Source organism: Onychostoma macrolepis, chromosome 01, assembly GCF_012432095.1.
Source record: "Onychostoma macrolepis isolate SWU-2019 chromosome 01, ASM1243209v1, whole genome shotgun sequence".
In the NCBI taxonomy this organism is placed as follows: Eukaryota; Metazoa; Chordata; class Actinopteri; order Cypriniformes; family Cyprinidae; genus Onychostoma; species Onychostoma macrolepis.
The window spans coordinates 27,495,690-27,511,204 of NC_081155.1; the positions used below are offsets into that span (position 1 = coordinate 27,495,690).

General features: G+C 35.8%; 1 protein-coding gene across 16 annotated transcripts in view; it reads left to right on the forward strand.

The window, feature by feature from the left end:
• Window positions 1-15,515, forward strand: part of LOC131540449 (male-specific lethal 3 homolog) — a 223,412-nt gene that overhangs the window by 126,136 nt on the left and 81,761 nt on the right. For 11 of the 16 annotated variants that reach the window (XR_009271275.1, XR_009271278.1, XR_009271276.1 and 8 more), the window contains exons 13-14: window positions 8,112-8,224; window positions 11,707-11,781. Coding sequence is in view for 11 of the 16 variants with exons in the window: in XM_058775273.1 (XP_058631256.1) it covers window positions 8,112-8,224; window positions 11,707-11,781 (188 nt within the window). In the remaining 5 variants the exon portion in view is untranslated. The remainder of the gene's footprint in view (window positions 1-8,111; window positions 8,225-11,706; window positions 11,782-15,515) is intronic. The other 5 variants (XM_058775266.1, XM_058775283.1, XM_058775385.1 and 2 more) reach the window with 1 other exon arrangement.

Here is a 15,515-nt window from a genome sequence, read left to right on the forward strand (position 1 = left end):
AAGGTCTAATTTTATTTGTTTACTCACAATGAAAACAAAACATTGTGCTTTTGTAAAATAAAGAAAACAAATAAGATGTCGCTTTCTGCCATTTGAGTTTCCTTTCTGTGAACAAATTAAGCGCGTCACAAAAATTAACTGAAACTGAGCATAGCATAGCCTATATAGGCTACGTTATGTGTCGCACTGTTTTTATCCCCTTGTTTATCTGTTTACTAAATCAAATATATTTCAAGTATTTTTTTCTTGAATGCAAGGGCGGCGCCAGAGAATTTTGAACACAGGTGCTGAGGGGGTGCTAGATCAATGACAGGAGGAGCTGGACAATTAATAGTAAATATGACCAAAACAGGTTGTTGTTATTATTATTATTATTATTATTATTATTATTATTATTTTTATATGAATAATAAAATCATTATATAGGCGCATTCCAAATGTTTATGAGGAGTGTGGGAGTATTATCATGCTTAGCCTACTGTATGACATGGGGGCACCCACGCAATCATTTTTATTGTTTTTTTTTTTTTTTTCCTGCGGAAAGAGCTTAAAATGCTCCCATCATTTTTGTATGTGCTTTCTGCTTTCAGTCTCCGTCTGCAGAATCTGCAGAAAGCTTGAAAAACAATTAAAATAAAAAACAAATAATGGTAATTTTAGATGACCTTTCAGACATATTTAATTATAAAACCCTTTAATCTATAATAACATTTATTAACAACTTATTTTCAATAAACCCTCTTGTATATTAAGACAGGCACCTGCAATTCTGGCCAAATTAAAGATACATTGCGAGTGAATTTGTACGTTATATTGTAAGCATCATTAATCAAATGACATCATATAAAATGTTTAATAATAATACAAAATAATAATAATAATACAAAAAGATTGATTACTGAAATTAAAGAATGATTTAATAAAAAATGAGAATGTTTATTGTCTCTAATTGGCCTGTTTAGCTAAGCCCTCAAAACACTTCTTATTTAGAGGTACAGTACTGCATGATCTGTAGATTATATTTAATAGTTTATACTTTGCAAAAATGATTGCAATTCGTTTTTAAAAGGTAACATTACATTCTTAATCACTCTATGCTATTTTTTTTTTCAGGAGAACCTAGTGCTTCTAAAAAAAAAAAAAAGTGTTATAAAAAAAAATATACCTGATCAATGACAGAAATTAACCTTTCCATTATAAGGTGATATTAGACTCCTTTTTTTTTTTAATCTTTTTTTTAATAAACCTTACAGCCATTTTTAACTTTATTAAATGTATGTCATATTTTGTGCCAAAGAATTTTTATTTATAAACTTTTATCAAAAATTATAATTAAACAATAAATTAATTTAAAATAATAAGATTAAGTCGGGAATAAGAATATGTTACCAGTAAAAAGAAATCAGCATCAACAATTAATCTTTGCACGGCACATAAGAGCACAAATGTGGAATAGGCCTATTTACAGACTTTTTACCAAGACTTAGAGGTGGCATTAATACTTTTCATAAAAACAATGTTATCAGATTAATGTTTTAACCCTCTGGGGTCTGAGGGTGTTTTGGGGCCCCGGAGAAGTTTTGACATGCCCTGACATTTGTGCTTTTTTCAGTTGCTTATAAACATTTTAATGGCTAAAGTCTAAAAACACTGTATTCAGCAAAAAACTGGGCTACAATAATATGTGAGCAGCTTGTACGTACGTGATTGTGTTTTTGAGAAAACGACGTTTATGCGTGGTTAGAAAAAATTTAATTTTAAAGTAACTGAAATAAGGCCATAAAACACATACAGAACATTTGTTCACAAGACTTTTGAGAACTGGATCTTGTAGCCTAGAATATTTGCTTCAAAATGATCTGAAAATAATCTAACTCATTCATTCAGAGAAAACAATATATTGATTTAAATTTTCTAAGTCACTTTTTGAGTAGAAAGGGTCTATGCGAGGGGGCGTGAACTATCCTGGATAATGCTGTGACTCACACCTGAGAAGACAATGGCCCACATAATGAGCTCCATAATGAGCCATTCAGTCAGGTATGTGACAGAGGGAATTGCTACAAGAAAGAATGTGAGGAAAAAAGAAATGTGTATACATATAACTGTCACATAAAATAACTTGAGATTCACTTGCGAGTGCAGTTAAACAGTTTATTAGGAACAAACAAACAAATAAACAACAGAAGAGTCAAGACATCGTGGGTGCAATATCCAAAACAGTGGCAGGAAACTGGAACCCAGGAAAACAGGAGACAGCAGAAACTGCATGAGAAAACACAAAACAGACGTGAGCAACACAATGAACGGACAAAGACAAAGCAAACATGGTGACAATACATACACTACCAGTCAAATTATTGAAACAGTAAGATTTGTAATGTTTTTTTTTTAAGACGTGTCTTCAGCTCACCAAGCCTGCATTTATTTGATCCAAAGTACAGCAAAAACAGTACATTATATTTATTATAATATATAGGCCTACATATTGTTACTATTCAAAAGAAATAAAGCACCCCCCCCCCACACTAAAATTAATAAATAAATTAGTGAGCATGTTGATAGGGTTATCAGGAGCAACTTTATTATTACATTAGCAATCACCAATATTGCCCACGTGATTTTATAACATAGATGCACACATGCTTTGCATGTATTATCATACAATACAAAAACAACATTTTATAACTGAGAAACTAAATTATTATTGTTAAGCTTATTATAAACATGTTTGAGCAGGTATTTGCAAACAGAGTAGGCTACTTCACAGTAAAGATTGGTCTAAACTTTCTTAGACATCACTTTTATATCATTGTTTATAGAACATATAACTATCCTCATGTCGTGCAACATTTAAATGCAATGAAAGGTTGCCTATCATATTTCAAAATGTTGCACTCGATTACACACATTTTATTCTGGAGTTATAGTTTGGGAAAAGTTCAACTAGTAAATGCGTTCAACTTTGTCACAACAACACATTATCAAATGCCAATAAGAAACATTACTTGCTCGGTATAAAATATCTCCTCCTCCGCCGGCTCCAGCTGCGCTCACGTTCTGTTTGTGAGGTAAACAAAGCTTTTTCCTCTCAGCGCGTCTTCTGGGGGTAAATGCAAAGCTTTTTCCTCTCAGAGCGTCTTCTGGGGGTAAATACAAGGCTTTTTCCTCTCAGCGCGTTCTTCCAAAACTGAAAAGTATCCGAGATGAATGCGTTGCTGCTTTGTTTACGGGCAGCAATGCATTGCATTCAGGAATGAAGCAAGTGACTCTCTTTATGAATGGGTCACTGAATCATTGACTCACTAAATTTGTTTAAACATGCAGATTCATTCATAAACGAAACAGCGCTGTTTTTGCTTGGAGATGCACAGTGGCTCAGCTGTGACTTTGTTTGGAACTTTTTATTGACGAAATGAAGCACAATCAGACAACAGTGTTCCTAAAATGTAAGTCACTTAATGCAGGTGCATCTCAATAAATTGGAATGTCGTGGAAAAGTTCATTATTTCAGTAATTCAACTCAAATTGTGAAACTCGTGTATTAAATAAATTCAATGCACACAGACTGAAGTAGTTTAAGTCTTTGGTTCTTTTAATTGTGATGATTTTGGCTCACATTTAACAAAAACCCACCAATTCACTATCTCAACAAATTAGAATATAGTGACATGCCAATCAGCGGATCAACTCAAAACACCTGCAAAGGTTTCCTGAGCCTTCAAATTGGTCTCTCAGTTTGGTTCACTAGGCTACACAATCATGGGGAAGACTGCTGATCTGACAGTTGTCCAGAATACAATCATTGACACCCTTCACAAGGAGGGTAAGCCACAAACATTCATTGCCAAAGAAGCTGGCTGTTCACAGAGTGCTGTATCCAAGCATGTTAACAGAAAGTTGAGTGGAAGGAAAAAGTGTAGAAAAAAAAGATGCACAACCAACCAAGAGAACTTGGCCTTATGAGGATTGTCAAGCAAAATCGATTCAAGAATTTGGGTGAATTTCACAAGGAATGGACTGAGACTGGGGTCAAGGGATCAAGAGCCACCGCACACAGACATGTCAAGGAATTTGGCTACAGTTGTTGTGTTCCTCTTGTTAAGCCACTCCTGAACCACAGACGTCAGAGGCGTCTTACCTGGGCTAAGGAGAAGAAGAACTGGACTGTTGCCCAGTGGTCCAAAGTCCTCTTTTCAGATGTGAGCAAGTTTTGTATTTCATTTGGAAACCAAGGTCCTAGAGTCTGGAGGAAGGGTGGTGAAGCTCATAGCCCAAGTTGCTTGAAGTCCAGTGTTAAGTTTCCACAGTCTGTGATAATTTGGGGTGCAATGTCATCTGCTGGTGTTGGTCCATTGTGTTTTTTGAAAACCAAAGTCACTGCACCTGTTTAACAAGAAATTTTGGAGCACTTCATGCTTCCTTCTGCTGACCAGCTTTTTAAAGATGCTGATTTCATTTTCCAGCAGGATTTGGCACCTGCCCACACTGCCAAAATCACCAAAAGTTGGTTAAATGACCATGGTGTTGGTGTGCTTTACTGGCCAGCAAACTCACCAGACCTGAACCCCATAGATTCTCTATGGGGTATTGTCAAGAGGAAAATGAGAAACAAGAGACCAAAAAATGCAGATGAGCTGAAGGCCACTGTCAAAGAAACCTGGGCTTCCATACCACCTCAGCAGTGCCACAAACTGATCACCTGCATGTCACGCTGAATTGAGGCAGTAATTAAAGCAAAAGGAGCCCCTACGTATGTATTGAGTACATATACAGTAAATTAACATACTTTCCAGAAGGCCAACAATTCACTAAAAATATTCTAATTTGTTGAGACCTTTGCAGGTGTTTTGAACTGATTCGCTGATTGGCATGTCAGCATATTCTAATTTGTTGAGATAGTGAATTGGTGGGTTTTTGTTAAATGTGAGCCAAAATCATCGCAATTAAAAGAACCAAAGACGTAAACTACTTCAGCCTGTGTGCACTGAATTTATTTAATACACGAGTTTCACAATTTGAGTTGAATAACTGAAATAAATGAACTTTTCCACGACATTCTAATTTATTGAGATGCACCTGTATTAACTTTTTTATAAAATCAAAGATGTATAAAACTGTTGCATGAATTCAATTTAAAATTTGCAAACTCAGCCCACTTTATAATCATTAAAAACCTGTCACACGATCTCACAAACTTCCATTTTAACTAATAAAGATCTCTAAACTGCACACTGAATCTATTATTTACATCGTCTCTACACTTTGTTTGATATGACAACCCTCAGACAACATACACAATTACCAAGTTAAGTCTGTCATAACTTAAATATATTGGGTTTCTTCTGCGTGTATGTGTATATATATGTGCATGTGTGCGTATGTGTATGCATATACAGGTGCTGGTCATATAATTAGAATATCATCAAAAAGTTTATTTATTTCACTAATTCCATTCAAAAAGTGAAACTTGTATATTATATTCATTCATTACACACAGACTGATATATTTCAAATGTTTATTTCTTTTAATTTTGATGATTAGAGCTTACAGCTCATGAAAGTCAAAAATCAGTATCTCAAAATATTAGAATATTACTTAAGACCAATACAAAGAAAGGATTTTTAGAAATCTTGGCCAACTGAAAAGTATGAAAATGAAAAGTATGAGCATGTACAGCACTCAATACTTAGTTGGGGCTCCTTTTGCCTGAATTACTGCAGCAATGTGGCGTGGCATGGAGTCGATCAGTCTGTGGCACTGCTCAGGTGTTATGAGAGCCCAGGTTGCTCTGATAGTGGCCTTCAGCTCATCTGCATTGTTGGGTCTGGTGTCTCTCATCTTCCTCTTGACAATACCCCACAGATTCTCTATGGGGTTCAGGTCAGGCGAGTTTGCTGGCCAATCAAGAACAGTAACACTATGGTCATTGAACCAGCTTTTGGTACCAGTGTGGGCAGTTGCCAAGTCCTGCTGGAAAATGAAATCAGCATCTCCATAAAGCTTGTCAACAGAAGGAAGCATGAAGTGCTCTAAAATTTCCTGATAGATGGCTGCGTTGACTGTTGACTTCAGAAAACACAGTGGACCACCACCAGCAGATGACATGGCAGCCCAAATCATCACTGACTGTGGAAACTTCACACTGGACTTCAAGCAACATGGATTCTGTGCCTCTCCACTCTTCCTTCAGACTCTGGGACCTTGATTTCCAAATGAAATGTAAAATTTACTTTCATCTGAAAAGAGGACTTTGGACCACTGAGCAACAGTCTAGTTATTTTTCTCCACAGCCCAGGTAAGATGCTTCTGACGTTGTCTCTGGTTCAGAAGTGGATTGGTAGCTCTTTTCCTGAAGACGTCTGAGCGTGGTGACTCTTGATGCACTGACTCCAGCTTCAGTTCTCTCCTTGTGAAGCTCTCCCAAGTGTTTGAATCGGCTTTGCTTGACTGTATTCTCAAGCTTGCGGTCATCCCTGTTGCTTGTGCACCTTTTCCTACCCAAATTCTTCCTTCCAGTCAACTTTGCATTTAATATGCTTTGATACAGCACTCTGTAAACAGCCACACCTTTCAGTAATGACCTTCTGTGACTTACCCTCTTTGTGGAGGGTCTCAATGTTCGTCTTCTGGATCATTGCCAAGTCAGCAGTCTTCCCCATTATTGTGGTTTCAAAGAACAAGAGATACCCAGAATTTATACTGTAGGGATGGTCATTTATTCAAACTCAAATGTAAATATTCTAATATTTTGAGATACTGATTTTTGACTTTCATGAGCTGTAAGCTTTAATCATCAAAATTAAAAGAAATAAACATTTGAAATATATCAGTCTGTGTGTAATGAATGAATATAATATACAAGTTTCACGTTTTGAATGGAATTAGTGAAATCAACTTTTTGATGATATTCTAATTATATGACCAGCACCTGTATATAGTAGAAACTTAATTTCCTGTAAAGCTGCTTTGCAACGATTGTATCGTAAAAAGCGCTATACAAATAAACTTGAATTGAATTGAATATGACAAACTGCTGCTTTCACGATCAGTGCTGTGAGGCGCAGGAGGCACAGCAATTGAGCAGCGTTTCTATTGGCTGCAGTCTGCAGATATTATAGCAAAAGATGGCATTGCGCAGCGAACCGTAGACACAAATATGCCGCTATGTTTTTAGTCTGCATTGCGCTTGGTTTATGTGCAGAACTGGGATCGATTTCATAGTCTTTTGAATGGATAAAATATAAAAATCACTTTAATTTAAAAAAAAAAAACCTAACCAGCTGGAAGTGAAACGCCGTCCTCCCTCGAAATTCACTCCCCGGACTCAGTATCAAATTGGAGGATAGAGTGTCAGTAATGTACAAGATTAAACACTCAATTTTCAGTTAAAGGCATTGCATTATTGAATTCAGAGATGTCATTGTCTAGCTCAGTTTAGTTTAAATAGTATATGTGCAATCAAATCGACGATAATCGCTTGAAATTAAGTAAATTAAATTAAGTAAATTATTAACATTATAATTTAATATAATATTTAGTATTTTCACATCTAGAATAATATTCTGACGGTGTGCAATTCATTTTAGTTTTTTAGTTTAGCAATATTAACTACAAATGAATGCTATGTCCACCCTGTTATGTTTATGTCCACTCTATCGAGTCTAACTGGCCGACAGGGTGGACATATATACGAATATATTTTACTATATACACTAAATATATTTCACTTACATCATTGACAGATTAATGAAACGAAAGAAAAAAAATGTGCTGAGTTAGGCCTATGTTCATTGTGACGCGTTCCAAAGTTCTCGGAAAGGAAAACGAGACGGCAGAAAGTAGTTTTCTTTATTTTGCAAAAGCTTTACAGTTTTGAATGATGTCTTGCATCTGTATAACCAACCAGCGTTGGCATGGCCATATCGCGCCAGTGCCTCACGCGCACACAGACACAACATATTTTTGCGACATTGCTTCATTACCAAAAATAAAATGCAGTTAAAGAAACGTATAAAAGGTTACAGTGCTCTGTTGTCCAATCTGTTGCGATATATATGTATATATATAAATAATCTTGAAATTGCATGTTTCTCCACTGCTTATCCAGAGACTCCTGTTCACAGTGGCTCCTCCTCTCCTTTGCCCTTGACACCCAGCAGGGATTGCACTGGAGGGCTTTTCTCAGGGCTGGAAACCCAGAGGAACTACGAACTAAATGAGGTGAGTCCTAAACCCAGCATCAAGTCTTGCTTTACTGTCAGTAATAGAAAGGCCCTATTAGAATTTAAATATATCAAACCCATTAGTGTACTTGTATATCTTTAAAAAAAAAGTGGTGAATGGAATGAATACATTCACAACTTGTCATTTTGAAACGAGACATTGTTAACCTGTGTACACGTTGTCATATCAGTCACTCAAGACTATTTACTGGTTGATTTTATTCAGCAATTTATTAATAGATTTTTTTTTTTAAATGAACTTTAAAATTTCTGTCAAATAACTAAAATCTTTCAGATTATTATTATGGCAATGTTGGTTTAATTGTATATGAGAGATCAACCGATATTGATTTTTAATACTCAATACTGATAGAATTTGTATGTCCATTAATAGACCCTTTTTCTGTTAGTAAACAATGTGACGTTTAGCTGGAGGCAGAAAGATTCAACTGACCGCTTCACTAACGCTAGCTATGAAGTTTGTTTACCTTGTTTTTTTAACAATGGCTGGAGAAAATCCGATTTTACCTGCATATGTAAGGTCACTCACTGTGCAGGACCATTATTGTTATTTAAATAAGTTAACTTTAACGGACAAAGTCAGATTGGCCGACCCTCTGCTCATGGATGGACGATCTGACAGGATTGACGTTACCTCCGACTGAGTGACTCGAGTCGCATATAACGTTAGAGAAACCTAACGAGTAGTAAAGAGAAACTCACCTGTGTCTATCTAGTCATGAAGATGTACATATATTTCAACTTCAGCTGTCTATTTTTACAGCTAACGTTACGTGAGAGTGAACTGGGCCAAAATACAAAAAGTTAAACATTCAATGTGGTGATATATTATTTTAAGATGTATGTATCATGGCCAAATAGTTATTTTAAAGTATATACATCCTATAAATTATGTAAGTTAAGTTTACAATACTTTACATACAGTACATTTAAAGGAAGATGTGAATAGTTTCTGGAAATAAAAATTCCAGAAATTAATTTTGCACTTTCTGTATTTGATTATTACCGTATTGACCCGAATATAAGACGATGTTTTTTTCTTGAAAATACATATGAAAAAACGCGGTCGTCTTATATTCGGGGTCTAGACTTTGACATGTCAGTAATACACCCACAACAACAGGTGGCGCCAAAAACGCATAAAACGAGTGTGCCATGAAATATGTAATGTAATGTGTGTTGTAAAGATCGCAAGTGAAAACAAAAGAAAAAGAAAAGCTTACAGCGGCACGAGTCGTGACTGTTATGTTAGCCTGATGGGAACAAACTTCCTCTGTAAGTGATTTTAAAACATAAGACAGTACCCAGATTTGAAGACTACAATAAGATTTCACTTCTACTGTGATAAAATTTTGGTAGGCTATGAGATGGATAGCCTAAATGTCATATAATTCAGATGGGCTACCTGTTATTTCAATGGTATATCAAAAAGTGTATATTTTTCAATGTCATTGTTAGTACATTTTACCAGTATTTACCATACTTTCAAAACAAAAATTAAAATAGGAAAAATATGCAATTTGAAAATAATAAAAAAAAAAAAAACCAAAGATTTCAAAAAGCCTTTTTCCAAAAGGTACATCTGGAAAAAGGGGGGTCGTCTTATAATCAGGGTCGTCTTATATTCGGGACAATACGGTATTTCTTACTAAGTTCTTAGAAAATCCAGCCACTATCAGTCACAACAATTACAGATGATTAAGCATATAAATCGTCAGTTTGTTGTTTTACACACATGCAGAATTACACACAGACATTATTTCATAGTTGTGAGATGCATAAGAAATCTTTAGACACGTAACACAAACCATAATCCATAACAACAAAAGACAATACTTTATTTAACCTTTTCTGATAAGAAGTGTGCGCTGCAAACGCGAGCATTTTTGACGATAGTTTCTGTCCAGTCCGCTCGTTTTATCTCGTTTAAACACAGCTGTCATCGTTTTTTTTTTTGTCTGGGAGTGGATAATGGCCGATATACAGCTATTTGAAAATCTGGAATCTGCAAAAAAAATCTAAATATTGAGAAAATCGCCTTTAAAGTTGTCCGAATTAAGTTTTTAGCAATGCATATTACTAATCAAAGTTTTGATATATTTACAGTAAGAAATTTACAAAGTATCTTCATGGAACATGATCTTTACTTAATATACTAATGATTTTTGGCATAAAATAATTTTTTTAAATTTTGACCCATACAATGTATTTTTGGCTATTGCTACAAATATACCCCAGCGACTTAAGACTGGTTTTGTGGTCCAGGGTCACATACATAAATACATTGTGTTTGCGCTGAGGGAGCTTCAAAGGTTTCTAACGTACTTACGTGTTTTTGCAGTGTTGAGTAATGTATCACAGACGTATCCTCTCATTATAACAAACAAAGTATAGACAGAGTGTAAATAAGAGATTCACTGTGCAGTGTAGAGAGCTGCATTGAGCTTTGTGAGATCGCGATGAACTAAGGAGAGTGACAGCTTGCAAATGTAATATTTGTTTAATACAACAGTTCATTAAACAATAAGTTAATATTAAGTGACTTATATTGTCTGACTACAACATTGTTGCCTTATTTTGCTCTATTTTGTCAATGAAAATAGTTTCAGACAAAGTCGCGTCTGAGCCGCTGTGCATCTCTATTCAAACACAGCGGTGTTTCATTTATGAATGAACTGCGTTTTTAAATTAATCTAGTGAGTCAATGATTCAGTTGCCCATTCATTCAGATGCTTGGTTCCTGAATGAATCGGCAGTTCGAACGAATCAATTAAATTAATTATTCAGTGATAAAATCAGTGACTTGCCGCCACCTGCTGGCAGTTTTAATTTAATTTTTAAAGTATCTTTTCTGTTATTTAAATCATTTAATATTTCTATATTCAAAATTGTATATTTAAAACATTAACCTCAACATGAATTTATGAATTGCACTCATGCAACCTCTGAGCCGATGAATCAATGTCTGAAAATACATCTACAAGCCACTTTTGTGTTCTTCTGTGCCATCTCTGTAGTACAAATTTATTTCTTAAATACTGATTTAATTTTATTGGTAACTTATTCTTATTCTACTTCTTATTCTGTTGTTTTAATTAAAAATGTTACAAATATATATTTTTTTTAATTTTACAAAAGATGACATACTTTTAATAAAGTTAGAAAAATGTCATTACAAATGTAAAAACTAATTCCCTGTAAATCACGTTAAGTAGTCAAATATCACCTCGTAATAGGAAGGTAAATTTTTGGATCAGAATTTTTGATTATTGATTAGAAGGTGCTCCTAAATTTTTGACCGTGCTCCTAATTTTTTTAAATTAGGAGCACAAGTTCTCCTAAAAGAAAAAGTAAGTGTAGAGCCCTGAGATATATATAACAGGGCACGTGCGAGCCATTATTTATTCGTTTGAAATGCATTTGGCAAAGGGAACGATCTGATTTCCTCATAATCTTCAGCTGGGATGTTCCCGTGACAATCGGAGCGCACTCACCACCGATGACCCCGGAGCGCACTCACCACCAACTGGACAGGTGGGAATTACAAATTACAATAACGGTTACAAATTACAATAGATCACCCTCAGTGTAATCTGTCAAAATGATGGACGGCCTTCAGATTTTTCTGTCACTGCTAAAAAAAAATTCCATCAATGATGGAGAATTTTCAGTTAACGCGACCTCTGAGATAGATAGATATACATATATATATATTAGTGGTGGGCCGTTATCGGCGTTAACGTGCTGCGTTAACGCGAGACTCTTATCGGGCGATAAAAAAAATATCGCCGTTAATCTATTCTCAAAGTTGGGTTGGGAGCTGGGTCTATACTACGCAAGCTATGATGACTTTCACCTGATATTTTAGCGCGGATGTATACCTAGCAGAATTGCACTGTAGGGGCGAACGAGTCTTCGAACCTGTGTGTATGCGTGCTAAAATGGATGCAGCTATGAAGCAGCCGGGTTTGCTTCAGGGAAAATGTATTTTTAAGAAGCTTCCCAATGAAGATCGGCAAGTCATTTCTGTCTCTACGTTACATGGTCACGCTCTCTGTATCGCACGCACAGCGGAGTTCCGCCCCGGTTCTCGCACACACACACGTATGCGCACACACAAGTAAGCACACTCCCACTCCTATTTGTAAATATTAAGCCGCAAAACGTCTATTTAAATATGACTTCTGCGTGTCTCTGTGTTAATGTATGGCGCAAGACGCGCGGGTTTGTTTACTCATACAGAAGCCCGCGTGACGCTTGCGGTGATATTAACGTCTGTCGTCTCACTAAATGAGGACATAAATACATGAACAACATCTCCAGAACTGCTCTGAGAGTCACTTCACGAGCACTCGAGCGTTTCATTTGAGAAAAACTATCCTCATATCATATACACAGAAACGTAAAGGTATTCACGGCAACCCGTCAAAAAAAAAAAGTTCGGTTTCACTTGAAGACATTGGGCAGAACATAATAGGCTACTACTATTAAAACTATTAAAACCTTATCTTTAAGGAATAATCATACAATGTCTTCAATGTTATTATCAATATTAAATTCTTGATGACTGCTAGTTGTTTACTACTAGTAGTGAACTTATTCTGATCTACTTGGCAGAATTCAAATGAGCCGTTTAATCTAGATTAATCTAGATTAATTCCAAGTTTAATCTAGATTAATCTAGATTAAAAAATTAATCTATGCCCACCACTAATATATATATATATATATATATATATATATATATATATATATATATATATATACATACACATACATATACATACATATATATGTGTATGTATATACATATACATACATACACATACATATATATATATATATATATATATATATATATATATATATATATATATATATATATATATATAATTATATATATATATATATATATATATATGTATATATATATATGTATATATGTGTATGTATATATATGTGTATGTATATATATATATGTATGTATGTGTATATATATATATATATATATATATATATATATATATATATATATATATACACACACATACAGTGAGGAAAATAAGTATTTGAACACCCTGCTATTTTGCAAGTTCTCCCACTTAGAAATCATGGAGGGTCTGAAATTGTCATCGAGGTGCATGTCCACTGTGAGAGACATAATCTAAAAAAAAATCCAGAAATCACAATGTATGATTTTTAACTATTTATTTGTATGATACAGCTGCAAATAAGTATTTGAACACCTGAGAAAATCAATGTTAATATTTGGTACAGTAGCCTTTGTTTGCAATTACAGAGGTCAAACGCTTCCTGTAGTTTTTCACCAGGTTTGCACACACTGCAGGAGGGATTTTGGCCCACTCCTCCACACAGATCTTCTCTAGATCAGTCAGGTTTCTGGCTTTGAGCTCCCTCCAAAGATTCTCTATTGGGTTTAGGTCTGGAGACTGGCTAGGCCACGCCAGAACCTTGATATGCTTCTTACAGAGCCACTCCTTGGTTATCCTGGCTGTGTGCTTCGGGTCATTGTCATGTTGGAAGACCCAGCCTCGACCCATCTTCAATGCTCTAACTGAGGGAAGGAGGTTGTTCCCCAAAATCTCGCAATACATGGCCCCGGTCATCCTCTCCTTAATACAGTGCAGTCGCCTGTCCCATGTGCAGAAAAACACCCCAAAGATGATGCTACCACCCCCATGCTTCACAGTAGGGATGGTGTTCTTGGGATGGTACTCATCATTCTTCTTCCTCCAAACACGTTTAGTGGAATTATTTAGAAATACTTTTGATAATAGTTGGGTAAATGTATACTGGGATTGAAGCGATGTGGCTTGGTAAACGTTTTATCGCCAGTTTAAAGGTTGATTTATGGCTGAATAAAAACAAAAGAATAATGATAAAAGAATAATAAGGATTATGTCTCATACCTGGCAGAAGTGTGAAAGGTTCTGTTTCCTTAAACTAGTTTGTCATGCATTTCTTTTTCAACACATTTACAGGTAAATCCTAGTATTTTAAATTTGCGACATCATGATTAATCACAGTCCATGACTGTGATTAACGTGATTAATTTTTAATCGATTGACAGCACTAATATATATATATATATATATATATATATATATATATATATATATACATATACAGTGTGTGTGTGTGTGTATGTATGTGTTTGTGTGTGTGTGTATATATATATATATATATATGTGTGTGTATATATATATACAATGGGTACGAAAAGTATTCAGACCCCTTAAATTTTTCACTGTTATATTGCAGCCGTTTGCTAAAATCATTGGTTCATTTTTTTTCCTCATTAATGTACACACAGCACCCCATATTGACAGAAAAACACAGAATTGTTGACATTTTGCAGATTTATTAAAAAGAAAACTGAAATATCACATGGTCCTAAGTATTCAGACCCTTTGCTATGACACTCATATATTTAACTCAGGTGCTGTCCATTTCTTCTGATCATCCTTGAGATGGTTCTACACCTTCATTTAAGTCTAGCTGTGTTTGATTATACTGATTGGACTTGATTAGGAAAGCCTCACACCTGTCTATATAAGACCTTACAGCTCACAGTGCATGTCAGAGCAAATGAGAATCATGAGGTCAAAGGAACTGCCTGAAGAGCTCAGAGACAGAATTGTGGAAAGGCACAGATCTGGCCAAGGTTACAAAAAAATTTCTGCTGCACTTAAGGTTCCTAAGAGCACAGTGGCCTCCATAATCCTTAAATGGAAGACGTTCGGGACGACCAGAACCCTTCCTAGAGCTGGCCGTCCGGCCAAACTGAGCTATCGGGGGAGAAGAGCCTTGGTGAGAGGGGTAAAGAAGAACCCAAAGATCACTGTGGCTGAGCTCCAGAGATGCAGTCGGGAGATGGGAGAAAGTTGTAGAAAGTCAACCATCACTGCAGCCCTCCACCAGTCGGGGCTTTATGGCAGAGTGGCCCGACGGAAGCCTCTCCTCAGTGCAAGACACATGAAAGCCTGCATGGAGTTTGATAAAAAACACCTGAAGGACTCCAAGATGGTGAGAAATAAGATTCTCTGGTCTGATGAGACCAAGATAGAACTTTTTGGCCTTAATTCTAAGCGGTATGTGTGGAGAAAACCAGGCACTGTTCATCACCTGTCCAATACAGTCCCAACGGTGAAGCATGGTGGTGGCAGCATCATGCTGTGGGGGTGTTTTTCAGCTGCAGGGACAGGACGACTGGTTGCAATCGAGGGAAAGATGAATGCGGCCATGTA